The sequence below is a fragment of the Talpa occidentalis genome, unplaced genomic scaffold, assembly GCF_014898055.3.
Source record: "Talpa occidentalis isolate TD23 unplaced genomic scaffold, MPIMG_talOcc4v2.1 talOcc4.13, whole genome shotgun sequence".
Classification (NCBI taxonomy): Eukaryota; Metazoa; Chordata; class Mammalia; order Eulipotyphla; family Talpidae; genus Talpa; species Talpa occidentalis.
Window position 1 is genome coordinate 52,735,462 of NW_023601322.1, and position 20,682 is coordinate 52,756,143.

At 35.9% G+C, this 20,682-nt stretch overlaps 1 protein-coding gene across 10 annotated transcripts in view; it reads left to right on the forward strand.

The window, feature by feature from the left end:
* Positions 1-20,682, forward strand: part of LOC119243219 (nucleoporin SEH1) — a 145,196-nt gene that overhangs the window by 102,294 nt on the left and 22,220 nt on the right. For all 10 annotated transcript variants that reach the window (XM_037508880.2, XM_037508881.2, XM_037508885.2 and 7 more), the window contains 6 exons: positions 4,922-5,012; positions 5,187-5,363; positions 8,680-8,940; positions 9,218-9,333; positions 10,875-10,984; positions 16,459-16,609. In XM_037508880.2, the coding sequence (XP_037364777.1) occupies positions 4,922-5,012; positions 5,187-5,363; positions 8,680-8,940; positions 9,218-9,333; positions 10,875-10,984; positions 16,459-16,609 (906 nt within the window). The remainder of the gene's footprint in view (positions 1-4,921; positions 5,013-5,186; positions 5,364-8,679; positions 8,941-9,217; positions 9,334-10,874; positions 10,985-16,458; positions 16,610-20,682) is intronic.

A 20,682-nucleotide genomic window follows, 5' to 3' on the forward strand; every position in this document is an offset into this window, starting at 1 on the left:
CATTTGGTACTTTGTCCTTCTTTAATCCCCCTCCCCATTTTTTTAATTTAGTTTATGAACATTTGCGATGTTCCCAGTGTGAAATTCTTTTTTTTAATATTTTATTTTATTTTACATAATTCTTACATCATTTTTCATTTTTGCACAGTGTGTGCATTTTCATTTTGGTTATATTCCCCGTACAATTCCCACCCCCCCTTATTTTGGCCTTGATCTCTCGTCTTCTCCCCGCCCCTGTTTGCATGTCTCTGGTTTATAGTTGCTTGTTGATTTTAGTTTTTCTTTATTATAATGAGTCTTTTTCCTGGTCTCTTATTTAGATTTTATAAATTCCTGCAATGAGTGAGATCATCCAATATTTTTCTTTTTCTTTCTGGCTTATTTCGCTGAGCATGATCCCTTCAGGTGCCATCCATGTTGCTGCAAATTGCATGAGTTTATCTTTTTTGATTGCTGAGTAATATTCCATTGTGTATATGAACCACATCTTCTTGATCCAGTCATCTATTTTTGGGCATTTGGGTTGTTTCCATAGCTTAGCTATTGTAAATAGTGCTGCTATAAACTAGGGGTGCAGGTGCCCTTTGGAATTAATGTTTCTGTGTCATTTGGGTAAATTCCTAGGAGTGGAATTGCTGGATCATATGGAAGCTATATCTTTTGTAGGTTGAGGAATCTCCACACAGCTTTCCATAGTGGACTATTTTGCACTCCCACCAGCAGTGCAGGAGAGTTCCTTTTTCTCCACATCCTTGCCAACATTTGTTGTTGCTGGTTTTTTTAATGTGTGCCGTTCTCACTGGTGTAGGATGGTATCTTATTGTACTTTTTTTTTAATTTAAATATTTTATATAATTCTTACATCTTTTTTCATCTTTGCACAATGTATGCATTTTCGTTTTGGTTATATTCCCCATACAATTGCACCCCGCCCCCTCCTTATTTTGACTCTAGTCCTTCCTTTCCCCGCCCCTCCCCCCACCCCTCTAGTGTGTCTCTGGTTTATAGTTGCTTGTTGATTTTGATTTTTACTTTGTATTGATTAGTCTTTTTCCTGGGCTCTTATTTAGGTTTTCTAAATTCCTGCTATGAGTGAGACCATCCGGTATTTTTCTTTTTCTTTCTGACTTATTTGCACACAACACTAATGATAAAGGACTGATCACAAAAATCTACAAAGAGCTGATGAAACTCAACAAAAACAAAGAAAATAATCCGGTCAAAAAATGGGCAGAAGAGCTAAAAAGAAACTTCTCTGAAGAAGAAATGCAAATGGCCAACAGGCATATGAAAAAATGTTCTATATCACTTGTAATCAGGGAAATGCAAATCAAACCTACAATGAGATACCATCTTACACCAGTGAGAATGGCACATATTAAAAAAAACTAGCGACAACAAATGTTGGCTAGGTTGTGGAGAAAAAGGAACTCTCCTGCATTGCTGGTGGGAGTGCAAATTGGTCCAACCACTATGGAGAGCTGTGGAGATTTCTTGTCCTACTAAACGTAGAGCTTCCATATGATCCAGCAATTCCACTCCTAGGAATTTACCCAAATGACACAGAAACAGTAATTGCAAAGGGCACCTGCACCCCTATGTTTATAGCAGCACTATTTACAATAGCTAAACTATGGAAACAACCCAAATGCCCAAAAATAGATGACTGGATCAAGAAGATGTGGTTCATATACACAATGGAATATTACTCAACAATCAAAACAAATAAACACATGCAGTTTGCAGCAACATGGATGGAGCTAGAAGGGATCATGCTCAGCAAAATAAGTCATTTGCATTTCCCCGATTACAAGTGATGGTGAACATTTTTTCATATGCCTGTTGGCCATTTGCATTTCCTCTTCAGAGAAGTTTCTTTTTAGCTCTTCTGCCCATTTTTTGACTGGATTATTTACTTTGTTTTTGTTGAGTCTCATCTGTGCTTTGTAGATTTTTGTGATCAGTCCTCTATCATTAGTGTTGTGTGCAAAAATTTTCTCCCAGTCAGTGGGGTTTCTCTTTGTTTTGGTTATTGTCTCTTTTGCTGTACAGAAGCTTTTTAATTTGATGTAGTTCCAGCTGTTTATCTTTGCCTTCACTATCACTGCTTTGGGTGATGTGTATGTAAAGATGTCTTTGAGGTGCATGTCTTCTAGTGTTTCGCCTATATTTCCTTCTACATATTTTATGTTTTCAGGTCTTATGTCTATTTCTTTAATCCATTTTGAGTTGTTTTTTGTGCATGGTGTGAGGTAGTAGTCAAGTTTCATTCTTTTGCATGTAGCAACCCAGTTTTCCCAGCACCGTTTATTGGACAAACTTTCTTTGCTCCAGTGCATATTGTTTGCTCCTTTGTCAAAGATTAGTTGACTGTAAGTCAGTGGGTTTATTTCTGGATTTTCTATTCAGTTCCATTGGTTTGTGTGTCTGTTCTTGTTCCAATACTATGCAGTTTTGATGATTATGGCTTTGTAGTATAGTTTGAAATCTGGGCATGTGATGCCTCCATTCCCTCCTTTTTTTTCAGGAGAGCTTTGGGTATTTGGGGTTTTTGGTGGCTCCATATGTATTTTATCAGTATTTGTTCTGTTTTTATGAAGAATGTCATTGAAATTTTTATTGGAATAGCATTAAATCTGTAAATTGCTTTTGGTAGGATGAGCCCTGGACACTTACTTGCCTGTGTTCAGGTCTTGAGCTTGGCTTTGTGTCACCAAAAGACAAATCAGCATTCAGCATTCAGAGGTTCATAACAAGCCAGTGGAGTATGAGAAAGTGTGTCCTACTCTGCTATAGACTCTTTTCCAGAGAAATGAAGAAATATGTCTAATAAAGTCTCAAAGAAAACCAGCTTTGCAGTACATACTCTTATAAGTAAGCTCTCAATTCAGTGGTTCTGGGCATGTCACATGTCTGGGCTGGCACATCTTAACACACAGCAGACAGCGCTCTCTGGGTACTGAAGCAGGTGGTGGTTTGTGATCACTAAGTCACTTGGAAGAATGGGTACTTTGAGTAGCTCTTGGCTAAGATTTCTCAGCTAGGCTTCTGAACATGCCTGAGTGGTACTTCTCCCTCTTCAGTAGCTCCTGTGTTGTAGCTTATGTGTCAGATGCATCTTGCAGTCAGTTAAGGATTGGCATAGATGCTGAAGTAAGAGGCTGAATGAGGACATGTGCTAGTATAGAAGGTTTTCTGTATTTGTACATTAGTGTCTGGATAGTATTTTATCTGCCAAATGTTTCCTCCAAATAGTTGATTTGTGATCACTTTTAACATATATATATATATATATATATATATATATATGTATATGTATATATATTTATATATATACAAATATTTGATTGAGGCTTTTAAGTCCTGTGCTATGGAAGGTAACCAAAATAATTCAACTTTTCTGCTTAGCCATCAATGTCTATTTAAATAAAAGCGGGGGCGGGGGGGGAACATCTGTGGCATGTTTAATAAGAGGCAGACTCTGGAAAGTGTGTCCCCATTGATACATAGCTTATCCTTTAACTGACCTTGTCCATTAAGGCAACAGCTGAATAATACTCAGGAAAGAGCCATCATCATCCTTGTGTTGTTCCTGACAGAATTCCTTACCTCATGATAAGATTTCTAACATGATTGATATGGTAGAGATGACTGTTGTTGAAATACAGCTGATCCTCAGATGCCATACCATCTTGAAATCCCATTCACAGCTCATCTAAAACAAATTAACAGATGCTAAACTTTTTTTTGTTTGAATAAAAATTACATTCAAGTGAGAACAGGGGCACTGTGTTGTGCATACTTTTGGACTTGGCGGTGGCATCGTTTCCTGACCTTGGCCTGAGTGAATGGCCTTCAGAATATCCTTTATTTCTTGACTTCTCTTCCTCATGGAAATTCTTGGGCTTACTCTAATCTAATAGATACAAGTATAGGTTAGAGGTCTTACCTCAGCCTGGAGGGGAGTGTGCCAGTGTTAGAAGAAGGGCTCTATGACCTAGTCAGTTGATGGCATGCCCAGGGTGGCTGTAAGTAGGCTTGTGAAAAGTAGCAATTTCAAAACATGAAATGGAGATCTATGTGTACTGGTGTATGTAAAGTGCAGTACCTAGTTAAATTAAGGATTTGTGTTTCTTTTGTTCTTCTCACCCCCATCTTGGTGCCTTGCATAAATTAATACTTTTCCCCACTACACATAACTCCTGCTAATCCTCTGTAAGTATGCTGTAGCAGAGGTTATGACAAAGAGATACACTGTCAGCCTCCCTGGTGGAGCAGGGTTTAAGTCTCAGTGCTATCACCTATCACCCCTTTGTGACCTGAGTTCCATTCCCCACCAGGGAGCTACCCACATATGGCTCAGCAGACCTCTTCTGTCTTGCCTGCTGTTCCCCTCAGGAGTGTATTTCAGTAGATCTGCCTGTTCTCCCACTCTTTCTGGTGAATCCTCTCATACCCTGTTCCTCATATCCTGTTCCTCTGGCCTACACCTCGGGGCTTTTATGCAAAAATAAATAAAATCTTTAAAAAAAAGAAAAGACTACTCAAAATGAAACTTGCTATTTTCTCTCCTCCCATTAGCATGATACTGATTTACTGACTCAGTGAATTTGTTAATCTGAATTTTCACTGATTAATGTTTTATAAGATAGGTAATACCTATATAGTAGATATGATAAAGACAGCTAAATAGCTATAATAGAAAAGAGATTAAAACAGACTTCTCTGATAGAGTTCTCTTGAATGTGTGGTTTCCTGAGTGTAGAGTATAGGACTATGGGGAGACATTTCCAGGCTGCTAAAATGGCATGTCAATCAGTCTATCTCCAAACAGTGTAATTGATTTTAATTGACTTTGATTTTGCAATGGGAGCAGTAACCATGGAGAATAACCACATTTTAAATGTGTGATTGTTTTTAGGCTTCAGAAACTAACCTTAAGAAATAATTCTCCATCTATAACCCAACATTTACGACTGCTCATTAGAGGACAAGATCAGGACTGCTTTCAGGTTTGTAGAGTACATGGTTTTGTTCTGTTTTATACCCTGTCTGGATCCTAAACACTTTATAATATTAGCAGGCCATTTTGTATTATTCAATCTCTTTTTGAAGATTTTGTGTTAATGGTATGTTTTATTTATCCTGCTGTTTTGAGTTATGCAGTGATTGTTTTTAAATTTTAGCTTCATCACACTTTTGGTTCGGAAGAACGATTGACCAGTAACTATGAGATCAGAATTCATCCAAAAGAAGACATCAACATCTCCATATTGTTTGCACCTACTCGATTATCTTGCATGTTGGCTAAACTAGAAATTAAACAACTTGGAATTCGATCACAACCAGGCGTTAAGTTTGCTGTAAGATAATGTTATTGCTTTTTTCTCCCATGGAGTTTTGACATGTTACAACTTTTAGTTTAATAATAGTAAAGTATATGTACTCTGTTTTTTATAAGTCAGAATATGTGATTGCCTACTTGTACACACAAGTTCAGAAATCACTACATACTTGGTAGAATAGTCATGTTATAAAAGTAGCCACTATTGTATTTCTGTAAGTGATCTTCTAGTGCTTTTAAGTTTTCTAGTTTGAGAATTTTGAAATGTACCCAACTTTAGGAACACAGTTTTTGTTAAATCCAGATAGAACTACTTGGTGTTGACTTTCGAAGTCAAGGAAAAACCCATTGACAACTTTTGTTAGATTCTGTTCTCAATACAAGGTATAAAAAGACAAGAGTTCTTATATGTTTTTTCTTCCTAGTGTAATTTTAAAAACATGTTAAATCAATTTCAATAGATTCATTGAGAGCAGTAAGAGCCAAAAATGATAAATCGTTGCAAAAAGGAAAGAAGGACAAGGTATTTAAATAGATCTTGCTATGTAAAAGTGCATACCCTAAAATTGCACCATTGTTTGGCAATAGGGCCGAAACTAAAATTTGGTTGTTACCTAGTAACAAAGAGGAAATATGACAAACTTTAAGATACCTAATACCTAAAATTTTTTTAAAGGCGAAGGGGATAGTTATGACAAATATAGTTTTCTTTGGCACTGGAGTTTGCTGTATTCTCTGTAGAGCCTCTCATCTGACCCCCTGAGTTACAGTGGGCACAACTGTTAAAAGATGTAAGTGATCATTTTTAGAACTAGCATTTACATTTGGGCCAGAATCTATACCAGCATATGGTGCACAGTGCTTTGATGATCTGTTCTCAAATAAGGATCAAGTGGTTTAGAGAGGACTCAATGGACTGTATCTTTCATACTTTCCTGAATATATTTAGACTAGTTTTAGGTTTACTAACCAAGATTTTGCGTCTTTGGAGAACTACTAATTCCTGGTGGTGGGGCAGAATCATTTGATTTGACAGTGAACCAAGCATTTTGGATTGATATACTCTTCAGACAATCCAGGATCCTTCTAGAAATCCTGCCTGGTAAATGGCCATCTTTCAGAGGTGGACTGACTGGGGATGAATATGGCTTTTATCTTACAAGAATATCTTTGTGAGAAAAGCAGCCTCATGTGGCAGTGGAAGAGCTTTTTGCTCCAGGGATGAGACATTTAGGGATTACCTTGTCTATGTTCCTCACTCACCCTGGATCTGTAGCTTCACTCTCTTATCCTCAATTCAGCTACTTGCCACCCCAACTCTCTGATTTTGTTTTGAGGAAAAAATGAAATTATCTATGCTGTATATACCACTGAGAAATACAGGACTACAATAAAAACCTATTTATTACATACTGAGTATATGTCAGGCACTACTACTAATCACTGTCTTTACAACACAGTTATCTGAAATCATCCTTTTTTATGCTACACATGTGTGGACGCTGAGACCTAGAGAGATGTCTGTCCTATCATGCATCTACATGCAAATACGTGGTTCAGGTTGGATTCAAATTCAAGCTACCTGTCCCCATAGACTACATTTTTCTTTATTGTATATGCTGTTGGTGGTGATTCTCAACCCGAGGCTGTTGTACTCTTCACTTGACATTTGGTAATTTCTGGAGACAATTAGGATTATCAGAACTGGGGGTGGGAAAACAGTGCAATGGACACCTAGTGTGTGGAGACAGGGATTCAGCTCAACATCCTACATTGTATAGGATAGCCCTCCCCACAATGAGTGGTCCACTCAGAATGTTCATAGTGCTGGGCTTAAGGAAGCCTGCTCTGAAGTGCTGATTTTTCTGTTGATTCTTTGACTGCAAGCCTTAGAAACTTTATTATTTTCTTAATATTTTAGTAGTTATTTATGACTTTTAGTCTTAAACATTGAGTGTTTTCAAAAGCCAACTTTTTCCCTTTTCTTGCTTCATATGTAAAATTTATTTGCAAGTGTCTGTGGGAAAAGAAAAATTTAGAAATATTTTAGTCTCTTAAAACAAGCAGAACTTACTTTGAATGAGGTGGGATTTGTAGGAGCGCGTCACATCTGAAGCCCTTTAAAATGCTGTTAATTTGCATTAGAAGATAAGCCAAAACAAATTTATGAGGAGCCGAAATTTAATTTTTCAAAATATTATTTTGGTTAAGTCCATGACAGAACTTCAGATAAACTATGCATGTTCTCAAATTTGCAAGGAATTCTTTGGAGCCCCTTTAATAGTTAGCAATGAAAGATAGTTTTAAAGGAATGTACTTTGATGGATATGAAAAGTTAGTTTTTTCACTGGGGTACCTAATTCCTACATTTCTAATTTACAGTTTATTGTGTGAATTCCTGTGAACAGCCTGACCCTGAGGTGCACCAGTCTGTTCCCCTTTCTACCCCAACCCTCCCCGGCCAGGGTATCTGATTTAGCTTCTATTTGGTTCCTTTGACATGCTTCTTTCTAATTCTGCTACATAGAAAGCTCCCAGGATTATGTGATTGTAGATTTTACCCCCCAAATTTTTCATGTTGGAAATTGAGAATTGCTGGGAAGTTGAAAGAATTACAAGATAAACATTCGTTTATCCTACCACTTAGATTCTACAATTAATATCGTCTATATATCTCTTAATAACATATCTGAACATTCATCAGTTCTTAAATGCATTTCGATGTAAATTACAAACATCAGTATCTTTTACTTCACTTTTTTTTTTCTTATTTATACGTAGAAGAACTGCGGTACAGGTGAGAGGTGTGGGGGGGTTAGAGGAATCACCAGAGACAGAATGGGGAGCAGAACAGGCAGATTTTACTGAAATATACTGCCAAGAAGAGCAGTGAGCGAGATAGGAGAGGTCTGCTGCACCATGTGGGTTAGCTCCCTGGCCAGAATAGAACTCAGGACTCAGAGGTGATGGCGCTGAGACTTAACCCCTGGGCTACCAGAGAGGCCCTCTAATACCTTCTTAAGTTTACCTATACTGATCTTTGTAATTACTCTTTTGTCCCCTGAGCTTGACTTTTCTAACAATGACATGATTGTTTTCAGTGTATTGGAAGGTAAATAATTTTGTTGCTCTTTGATTTATTTTTCTCTTAAGACAAAATCTTTGATATAATGGTGTAACTACCAACCAAAGTACACAAAGATTAATGATTTTAATTAAATTCACTTACATATTAAAAATCAACAGTTTTATCTTTGATTAATTTAATCTTCTGTATGCCTAACTGCAAGTAATTTTGGATGTGTATGTTCTGTTTTTTTGTTTTTGTTTTTAAGATTCCTTTGTCTGGATATGGAGGAACAAGTAATCTTATTTTGGAAGATGTTAAAAAGTTACCTGACAGTTACATGGTAACAGTAAAAGACTTAATACCTGGCAAAGAAAGTAGAACTGTTTTTTCTGTTCGTAACACTGGTTCTCGGGCAGCTTTTGTTAAAGTAGTGTGTTTTAAGGATTCTCAGAGAAAAGTTTTGCTGGATTCTAAAATACTAAAGATTTTTCCAGATAAATTTGTGCTGAAGGAAGGAACACAAGAAGTAAGCATCAAATTTTTGTACCCTTTTACTCAGTAAATAATATTTTTTTAGGTTAAAATATGAACTCGTTTTTTGGTTAAATTAATTATTATTTACTTCATGACTAAAATATTATTTCAAAGTAATATAGGAATAGCAGTACTTATCTAACCTTGGAAATGTTACGTATGTGTATTTTTTGTCTGTATTGACTGTTTAGTCTGATACTGTAGTTTACAGAGTGAAATGACTTATTCAAGGAAAATATTTCATAGTCACTCTTTTTTCTTGACATCAGGATGTTACTATAATATATAATCCATCACACAGAGAGAGCAGTTTTAAAACCACTACAGAACTGTCAACTATCTACTTCTTTGGTGGAGATGAAATTTCAAGGCAGCAGTTTCAAAGGTAGGTTACTTATCTTAGATGAGGTTGGAAACTATTCAGTAGAAATAAAGAAGGCTTAATAAATGATTTGGCATTTGGAATTTTTAAAGCATTTCACTACTTGTGAATGAACTGGTAGGCAAAATCTTGGTAAGATTTGTGTAGGTGATAAGCTACCATAATGTGAGGAAGAAATACCTGTAGGACATTCATCTTCTGCTTCTAATATGCTTTCCTTTCTAGACATATGTATCATGCCCCTTCTCCTTTACTTAAACAGTAGTCTTACTTTATATGACCATCTTTATATGAAAAGATCAAGTTGTATATTAGAAGTGTATATGTAGAGTATTTAACTCAACTATCTACTTAAAGTATGTACCTCCAGAAGATTTGGTACATCTAATTTAAATATAGTTTAATATGCTGAAATGCTGTCAAATATATACTTAGGTATAGGTCTATTTAAACAGAAAAGAAACACTTTTGTATATTGAATTTAGAATTGTCTCCTAGAAGGGGCCTTCCTGGTGGCGCAAGCGGTTGAGCGCAGCACTGTGAAGCTGTCAGCAGCCTCTGCAGTGCTGGTTCAATCCCCACCAGCCTCGGAGCAACCCACATGGCAAGCAGACCTCTCCTGTCTCGCCTGCTGCTCCCCTCAGCAGTGTATTTCGTCAGTCTGCCTGTTCTGTTCCCCACTCTATCTCTGGTGAATCCTCTCACCCTCCTGCTCATCTGGCTTGTATCCCGGCTCTTGTATAAATAAAAAATAAATCTTAAAAAAAAAAAAAAAGAATTGTCTCCTAGAGGACCTAAATAAGTGACCATTTTATCTGTTAATGGGAAATGATTAACTTCTGGTGGGGGAGGTGACCATGCATATGAAATAAGAGAAAGCTGTGTTGCTACATGATGTTAAAACTAATCAAATGTGAAGAGCTCAACTTTGAACTTTGTTGTTTGTCAATTAAGTATTTTAGAAATGGAAACTAACATTTGGATAAATTAGATTACCAGGTATTTTGTTTTGTTTCCTCTCTCTAATTGGATAAAAGACTCCTCCGCTACAAATTTGCAATAATAGGATTTGTTTTATTTATGAACATCTGAGTGTTACAGAGAAATTTACATTTCAGTTCTCTCAGATTCTCCAGAAGACAATAAACAGTTGCATGGTAGTTTAATCTCCTCTGATACCTTCTTTGTATTATTTTCTTGGCATTTTTTTTTTCTGAGACATTTCCAATTATGATCAAATTGTCACAAATAATGAAATTGTAAGACCTGAAAAGATTTTAATTTTGTTTTTCTTTCTACTACTACATCAGGGATTTCTTGTTTTGATGTTAACATTAAATTGAAACTGATTATTGTTCTAACATATATAATTTAGGGAACTTCCAAAACAGATTTTCTTTTTAAAATGACCAACTTTAGGACTTAAGTCTTGAGCTATATATTTCTAATGTGTCGTATTATTAGTGGGATATGCTAAATATTCAAAATCTAAAAAGGTGATTTTATATGTAAAACCACTTTTGAATAAAAATCTCTACTCACAGAGCCTTGTTGCATAAACCGGGGATTATGGAACGTATACTTCCAGAACATAGTGTACTTCGGAAAATAGATTTTGCTGAACCATTTCAAGATGAGCTACTAGTAACTGAAGGTAAGAATCTCAGTATGTTTTAATTGTCTTTTTAATTTTTCACTCCAATTTTTTTTTTTTAAATCATATGACCTGGCTTGCCTGTAGTGATAGCACAGTCTGTTGATGTGCTCTGAGAAGGAAGAGTGCTTAGATAAGGCATAAGACCAAGATTGAGCCACAAATCTACTATGTGATTTTCAACCAATTATATCACTGAAATTTAGTTTCCTTATCTGTAAAATGAGAAGAATGTCTTGCTTCTCACTCATACAGAGTTGTTTTGAAGATAAAATGAGAGAACTTTGTTGTGTAAATGTAAGATATTATTAGTATATTGTTGCATATCCTTTATGGGTAGAACTGTAAACAGGAGGAGAATGGTTATTATTAAACTCAAAGGAGTTACTATTTAAGATTTAATGATTGCCAACTTACACTCAGTTTGAGATTTATGTGTTACACTATACAATTTATAGAGGATGTGGTGATGGCAAAAAGAATCCCAAATAGATAATGGTGAGTGAAAGATATGTAGTCCTATTTGAGCTGTATTCAGGTATTTAATGGTGTGTGTTACTGATACAAAAAAAAAGTATTGAGATATAAAAATATATGTACAGATTTTCACCACCTTATTGTTTATAATATCAAGATGTCAGAATTAAGAAGTAAACCAAGAATAAGAAGTTGTTTAATTATGCAAGCATACTTTGAAGCCATTAAGGCAATATTACACTTTTATATTAAATGACTATATTAAAAGCTCTTCACTTATTAAGGGAACCTTTTTTAAAGTTTGCATAATTTCATTTGGCTAAAAATAAAATAGCACCAAATATTAACAGTAATAATGTTCTGAAGGTAGAATTTCAGGTGGTAATGTTAAAGAGGGGAGTGAAAAAGAATAAACATTGTGAAAATGGAGACCAGGATGGAGAAGTATGTTCAAGGGAGGGAAAGCTGCATGCGTAAAATTCAAGCAGTGAGAATTGTGTTACTCTATTAATGGTTGTATTGACAAACTCAAGCACGAGCTTGAGTAACATGCCAAATCACTCATCTAAGATGGGATTGAGTTTGTAGTTCTCATAGGTCTGTTGGATGCCAGATTCCACCCTGGGGAATACTGGGTTCCATATATTGTTTACTACAGTGGATCACCTATGAGAATGCTGCAGTTTAATTTTTTGCATGATGACTTTAAAACTGATACTAATGTTACATGAAAATGACATTTATTTTAGCGTCTTTTATTTGAGCATATTACTATTGCAAGTATCTGTAATCTCACTTTTGTAGAATGTGTAATTAGTGCCAAATATTTTCACAGTTGATTTAAGCTTCTATGATCAGATCCTAGAACATATGGGCCAAATAGACATATGTTAAGACACTACACCCAAAAAACACAGAATACCCATTCTTCTCAAGTGCACATGGATTATTCTCTTAAGACCACAAGACAAACAACAAATACACAAAGATTGAAATCATACCAACCATCTTCTCTGGCCATAAAGGCATCAAACTAGACATCAACTACGAAAAGAAAACAAGAAACGCCGTCAAATGGAGAGTGAAGAACATGCTACTGAAATACCACTGGGTCAATGAGGAAATCAAAGAAAAAATTAAGAAATACATTGAGACAAATGACAAAGAAGACACAACTTTCCAGAATAGATAGGACATAGCAAAAGCAGTAATAAGATGAAAGTATATAGCAATACAGGCCCACATCAAGAAACAAAAAAGAATCCATAAAAACAACCTAATCTGTCATCTCAAAGCACTAGAAAAAGAACAACAAAAAGACCCAAAAACCACTAGAAGAAAGGAAATAATAGAAATCCAAGCAGAAATAAATGAAATATAAATTAAAAAAAAAAATGCTAAAGATCAATGAAACCAAAAGCTGTTTCTTTAAAAAAAAAAAATAGACAAACCTTTAGCTGCGCTCACAAAGAAAAGGAGAAAACTCAAATAAATAAAATCACAAGTAAAAGAAATTACAAGAGGATAATTAGACATTATTACGAATAGTTTTATACAGATAAGTTCAACAATTTAGATGAGGTGAACAGATTCTTAAAACCATATATGCATCCAAAGCTCAATAAATAGAAAATCTAAGCAAACCAATTACAAGTAATGAAATTGAAACAATAATCAAATCCCTCCCCAAAAACAAAAGCCCATGACAAGATAGTTTCGCAAATGAGTTCTACCAAACATTCAAAGATGAACTGGTGCCTATCCTACAAAAATGCTTCATAAAAAATGAGAAAGAAGAAGTACTACCAAGTACATTTTATGAAGCCAACAATACGCTAATACCTAAACCAAACAAAGAACATAAAAAAAGAAAACTACAGCCCAATCTCCATAATGAACACAGATCCAAAAATACTCAACAAAATCCTAGCATGTTGAATCCAATAATGCATCAAAAGGATAATGCATCATGACCAAGTGGGATTTATACCAGGGACACAAGGATGGTCCAACATCCGAAAGCAATTAATGTAATTCACCACATCAACAAAAAGAAAAACAAGAACCATATGATCATGTCAATAGATGCTGAGAAAGCATTTGAAAAAGTCCAGCATCCATTTATGATGAAGACCCTTGAAATTCTTAGAATAAAAGGAGTAATAAAAAACATATGATAGACCTATAGCCATATCATTCTTAATGGTGAGAAACTAAAAGCCTTCCTTTTAAGATCTGGAACAAAACAAGGATGTCTACTCTCATCACTGCTTTTCAATATAATACTGGAAGTCCTAGCTAGAGCAATTAGGCAAGAGAAAGACATAACAAGGAATCCAAATAGGGAAAGAATAAGTATAACTATCACTGTTCTTGGATGGTAGGATAATATATAGAGAGAGAACCCTAAAAACTCCAAAAAACTAATTAAAACAATAAATCAGTTTAGTAAAGTAGCAGGTTAAAAAATCAACACACAAAAATCAGTAGCCTTCCTATCTGCAAACAATGTATCTGAAAAGAAGAAATCAAGAAAACCATCTCATTTACAATTTTACCCCCAAAAAATGAATTAACTGGGAATAGACCTCACAATGGAGGTGAAAGACTTATACAAAGAAACTACAAAATACTCATAAAAGAAGCAGAAGATACAAAAAAATGGACTTTCTCTGCTCATGAAAACAAAATTAACACCAAAAGCAATTCAGATTCAATGCAATTCCAATAAAAATCTCAATGGTATTCAAAGAAATAGAACAAATATTAATGAAATTCATATGGAACCACAAAAAAAACCTCGAATAGCCAAAGCACACCTGACTAGAAAAAGGAAGACTGGAACTGTTACACTCCCAGACTTCAGACTATATACTACAAAGCCACAGTAGTTACAACAGCATGGTACTGGAACAAAAAAAGACACATAGGACAATGGAACCGAATTGAAAACCCAGACATAAAGCTACATATCTATGGACAACTAATCTATGACAAAGGAGCAAAGAATATGCACTAGAACAAGGGCAGTCTCTTCAATAAATGGTGCTGGGAAAACTGGACTGCTACATGCAAAAGAATGAAACTAGGTTACTGCTTTACACTGTACACAAAGATCAATTCAAAATGGATAAAACACCTGAATGTAAGACTTGAAACCATACAAAACATAGAAGAAAACACAGGTAAAACACTCCATGACATATATCTCAGAAACATTCTTAAAGACTCATCCCTGGAAACAAAGAAAATGAGGGAAAAGATAAACAGTTGGGACTACTTCAAACAAAAACTTATGTACAGTGAAAGAAACAATGACCAAGATGAAGAGACTCCCCACAGATTGGGAGAAAATATTTGCACTCCACAAAACTGATAAGGGACTGATATTAAAGATCTACAAAGAGCATACACAACTCAACAAAAACAGAATAAAGAATACAGTCAAAAATTGGGCAGAAAAGCTAAAAAGACACATCTCCAGAGAGGAAATACAGATAGCCAACAGGCACATGAAAAAATGCTCAAATTCACTTATAATCAGGAAAATGCAAATAAAAACCACTGTGAGATACTACCTCACACCAGTAAGAATGGCCCACATTAAAAGAACTAACAACAACAAATGCTGGCATGGAGAAAAGGGAACCCTTTTACATTGCTGGTGGGAATGCAAACTGTTCCAACCACTATGGAAATCTGTGTGGAGGACCCTCAAATTACTAAAAATGTATCTACCATATGACCTAGCAATTCCACTCATAGGAATCTACCCAAAGGACACAAAAACATTAATATTTACAGTCCTGTGTTACTCACAGCACAATTTACTATAGCTAAAATAGCATTTAGGATGTTTCCGCATTTTAGCTATTGTAAATTGTGCTGTGAGGAACACAGAAATGCCCCAAAACAGATGACTGGATCAAGAAGATGTGGTATATATACCAATGGAATGCTACTCAGCAATCAAAAAAGATAAACTCAATGCCATTCGCAGCAACCTGGATGAAGCTGGAAGGGATTATACTCAGTGAGATAAGTCAGAAGGAAAAAGAAAACTGGTTTCACTTACAGGAAGAACATAGGGAAACCATACAAGCGATCAATGGGGAAGAAAAAGACAAAACTAGCAGCCAAGCTATAAATTGAGACATTCATCAGAGGAGGGAAGAGCAGAATCTATGGTAATGGTTCAAGGGTGTCTTGGTGGTGGTAATTTTATGAAGATAACACCTGAGAGAAGAAATCAAACGTTGTACAAAAGCGAACAATATAAAAATACATCAATAAATTTTAAAGAAACTTATGGCCACATATCTTGATTAATATAAAATTCAACTGACACTGTGTTCTTTTAAAATTTACATTTTAAAGCATGTGATTCTTCATATTTAACATGTAGAATACAAGCATGTTCTAGAAATGTTCTTATATGTAAATTCAGATGGGCTTGTCTAGAGATGTTCAAATCCAGGACTATTTTATTAATTTGCAATTTTCAAACTTTAATAGGACCTGGTCTCTAGGTTGCATGAGTTTAATGTCTATGAGCTGCCACATATAAATTGTGTCTCTTTGTCAATGTAGTTTCTTCATCTTTGAGGTCGAAATAATCATACCTACCTAAAGAGTTTTGTGAAAATATAAAGGAATTAGAACAATGCTTTTATATAAACGTTGCCACATATATATTTAAAGATGTTTTTAACACATCAAATCCCTGTTGTACACTCAAAGAGACTAAACCTGCTTAGAAGGATAGTCAGAGGTCAGAGCTAACAGTTGACAAGGGTCCAAGCCAGGGCCATAACTTGAGCTGCCAATCACTGGCACTGAACTTTCTATAACTTAATGCTATTAATAATATTAAAATCAAAATGTCATCTACCTTCACCTAAGAAAGTGACATTCTGTGACTATAAATAGATTTATCTGGATTTTTAGGGGGAGTGATTATGTGAAAATTAATTTATTTCAAACATTTTCTATTTCAGTATACGATCTTCCCCAACGGCCAAATGATATTCAGCTCTTTTATGGAAACATGCGTAAAATTATACTTTCAGTAATTGGAGAATTCAGAGAATCCATTTCTAGCAGAGAATTTCTTCAGCCTTCTTCCAAAGCTGGTTTAGAATTGAAAAGGTAAAATTAATAAAGTGTCTTTCACTAGATTTCAAGATTATTTGATGCATAATAGAGCTGTTCTCCTCCTTGTATTTTTTTATCATCACCTTTATTTTTCAGTTTAAGTTAATTTCAAATTTCCAGAAAAGTTTAAAATAGTAGTAAAGAGCCCTCTCATCTGCTACCTGCACTTAGATTCCTAAGTTGTTAACATGATACCACACTTTATCATTCTTCATGACATTTTTCTGAACTATTTAATAAGAGTAAGTTGCAGGTATGATGACTAATTAGCCCTAAATTTCAAATACATGCTCTCCTAGAGCCATGGTCAACCATCAAAGTTAAAACACTAATATTCGAAGCAGTATTTACCCACAGATTTCACTACAATTTTTCCAGCTCCCCAGTAATGTTATAGTTCTGTCAAAGAAAATTCCTCTTCCTCATTGGTCAACAATCTAATCTAAGATCACTTTGCTTTTAGTTAACCTGTCTCTTTACTGTCCTTCCTCTTCTTCATTATGGAAGAGTTCCTCCGTCTCTCCTTTTTTCATGACTGAGAAAACAGAGGGTTGGATTACTAGAGCCACAGAATCAAATATATTCTCCATAATTTAGCTTTACTAATAATTTTTGGTGAAACATGGAGAAATCCAAGAGTGCCAATTGCTAACTCCTATGTACTTTTTACAAATTGGTAAGAGCCTCTGCCTCACGTTTAACCCAGGCTCTCTGCATTGTGTATGTGATACATCACTTACACCATAGGTGGGAGTTCTCAGTTTTATACTTTAATATGCCAAAGATGAGCTCCTGCTCCCTGATGGCACAGAAGTCAAAAACCATGCCACCAGCTTTTGAGAAAAGAACCTAAACAAGGTTACCTGGCAAGAGACTGGAGGCAAAGTTCTGAAATCAATCTCCCTGAGAATGGGACTTTGGTATTTATGGGTCTGAGGAACAAAAAGCAATTTATAAAAAAATGTGTTTGGATAGAATCTGATAGGTTGCTTTCTGCTAAATCATGGTGTAACTTGAATTCGGGTCCAGAACTGCAGCAATTCACATTTGCATGTTGTTCATCTAATAATGAACCACGCATCATAGTTCCATCTTTTATGGCTATTTTTAGGTCGGGGAATGAGAGGTCGTGTCGAGGACAATGCATGGGCCTGCACTCTGAAATATAGCTTGTCGACTTATGAAAAATAGCATCTTTTTCTCATTTAAAATGAATAGGGGTACTCCCCCGCCCCCAACTGTTTTCACTCTTGCAAGCCTGCCCTGCAGTTCTTGTAAGATAAGCAAAAACAGGAAAGGAAAAGACTACCACAACCATCATGGTTTCATAAATTACATAACGTGTAGTATTTTTTTCCAACAACTATGCCACATAGGTTCATAAATTTTAGGTTTCTTCTACCAGAAACAACTCGAGGCTGATCAGATGTATCTTGTTAAAAGCATTTTATAAAATAAGGACATGTGTACGTTGGGAGATCTGACATTAGCAAGACTACAAGGGGATCTCACCCAGTCGTCTCTTCTTCCTGGACATTCCCTGTTAAAAGGAGAAAATAGGATGTAGATCAACTGATGACCCTTTTTCTACCAGTGATCTTGATGGTGGTTTTCTCAGTGTACCTCTTCAGGTGGTATACAAATATTAAATGTCTTAAGGAAGGTGCTTAGACATGCTGATCATCTTGTTCCTCAGACTTGCAGTACCCAAACACACTTAACTGCCTAAATCATGTTATTACTATTTTGTTACCAAATGGTGACTTTCTCATGCCATCTTTCTTTCTATATTTGTTAGTTGTCTTTGCTCTTAGAGGAAGAGATTTGATGTGCTTTATTCACTTGTTAGAGTTGACTCCTGGATTTATTCTTAAGCTTTTACTGTCATTTGTTGATCTCTTAATCTGGCGTGATCCTTTGATGTGCTCACATCATTCTTTGAGCACTTCTTTATTCATTGACACAAAGGATATACTAGACTCATACTTTCCCTTTTCTAACCCTGGAATAGCTGTTTCTTTTTGAAGCCTTAGTTCTTTTTAGTAGAGAATGGTATTAACACTTTGCACTCCGAACCATTCTGGACATTGGCTACCAGGTACTCGACGCTACTTTGAGGCGGAAACGTGCATTTACAGACCCTCGTATTATTTAGTATAATTTTGGAACCAAGTAACGTATTATAATGATATTGGACTTAAATGAATTGGGTGACATCGAGGAATGTATATTTGCAAAAAAAAACAATATTTTATTGTTTATAATTTTGTACAGTATAAGTTTTATAATACTCCCCAATATGCATTGCAGGCTGATTAGTGCATGTTTGACATGTCTGTATAGAGGTCTATCTGGAGCGCATCTTCACTACTACTTGTGTCATGAGACTCATTCGTGGTTGGACGCTTTGCCATTGTTCTAATAAAAAATATGAATAAATTCATGGGTTGAAAATTTCTAATTGTTACTACTAACTGACAAGATGATTTTACCAAAATAGCTTTCACCAAACAATTTATTCACTAAGAAAAGAATCACTTTTCCGATTTTCTCCTCGTTAGATCTATGTGCACTGCTCGAAGCTTCAAACCAAAATGAGCTCAGCTTTGAAAATCTTTTCCTCCAGATGTAGACTTGTTTATTTGTAATTATATATCTCACTATACAGTGAGCGCTATGTTCGAAAACCGACCTTTCTTCTACAAACTCCCCTTATTGCTCTTTTCAAGTGGTGTCGCGAAGTGCTCGGACCGTCGTGAGCACGCATCTCACGTTCTCGTCCGACACAAAACCCGCTGACATTTCTTGTATATATCTTAGTAATTTTACGATATTTTGATTTAATTTCTTGTGCCATTTCAAGATAAAACTTCAGGGAAACATGCATGTCTCAAAAAGTTGCATTGAAATAACTCAATTTCCCCGTAATCACTAATAAATTGCAATGTCCCCTGAGAGGGGACATCCGAGTGATATGCTAGAATTCCTATGTCCCCTGAGAGGGGACAGCGGAGTGCAAAGGGTTAAAAACCAGGATGTGGGCAGTAAGTATACTCTTTGCTATTGAAATGTCATTGTTCTCTAAGCCCTTTTCAGTGAACAGAACAAGGAAATGTATTAATTTTTATGTTAATCCATATGCATCTATGTCTATTTCTGCCTATAAATATATTAAAACCATGAGTTTACATTGATACCTCCAGTTCTAATCAACAAAATCCTTTCTTTTTTCCCTGTAATTATACTTTTTTTCCTTCAGAACTAAGAATCCTAGCCCCATTATCTTCAATATATACATTTTTACTCAATCTCCCTATTGTTAACCATCAGTGAGCTGTCTCTTTAAGCCCAGTGTTGCCACCTCATACAGGGTGAGAGCTCCCTGTAAGTCCCAGTGCCAACTGAGAACTCATTGCTGACTCAGACCCCTTGCTACCTCATGCTGTTAGGGGGAAAAGGATGTCCTAAAGCTAATTCCATACAGGCTTTGTGGACTTCACCCCTACCCCAGGCCAAAGCCGAAGACACTGGGAACTCCAAATTCCATCACCACAAAGGGAAGGTGGCTGGGACCTGAGAGTGGGGTTAAGCAGCCAAGTTGGTATAAAGCCAGACACGTGGGCTTTGGAGGGGTCCCACATTTTGACTCTCCGCCAGCTCGCAGTGTCCGGCCAGCTCGGAGAGTGCTTTTTGGGTTTCCAGGTCGGCGGATCGGGTAGGACGCGTTAAAGACTTTATTTCCCTATTTTCTCCCTGAGTTGTACATTTTCCTTATTTCCTTTTCCCTTGTAAATAAACCTTTTATTAACCTTTTGTGTGTGCCTGTAGTGGAGTATTAATAAGTCCCTTGTAAGCGCGCGGGTGAGGACCCACGGCCAGGCAACCCATTCAATATCGGGGCTGCGCTATAACAATGTCAGTGCCTCTACCTCATGCCTGCCTGCTCTTTTCCTCTTCTTTTGATGTTAATTTTCTCTTCAAAGATAGTCAATTAAAGAAAAATTTAAGGATAGTAGTACATATTTTTTGAAAATGAGTTGGGAGGAACTGGTTCTTTAGGAAACTAA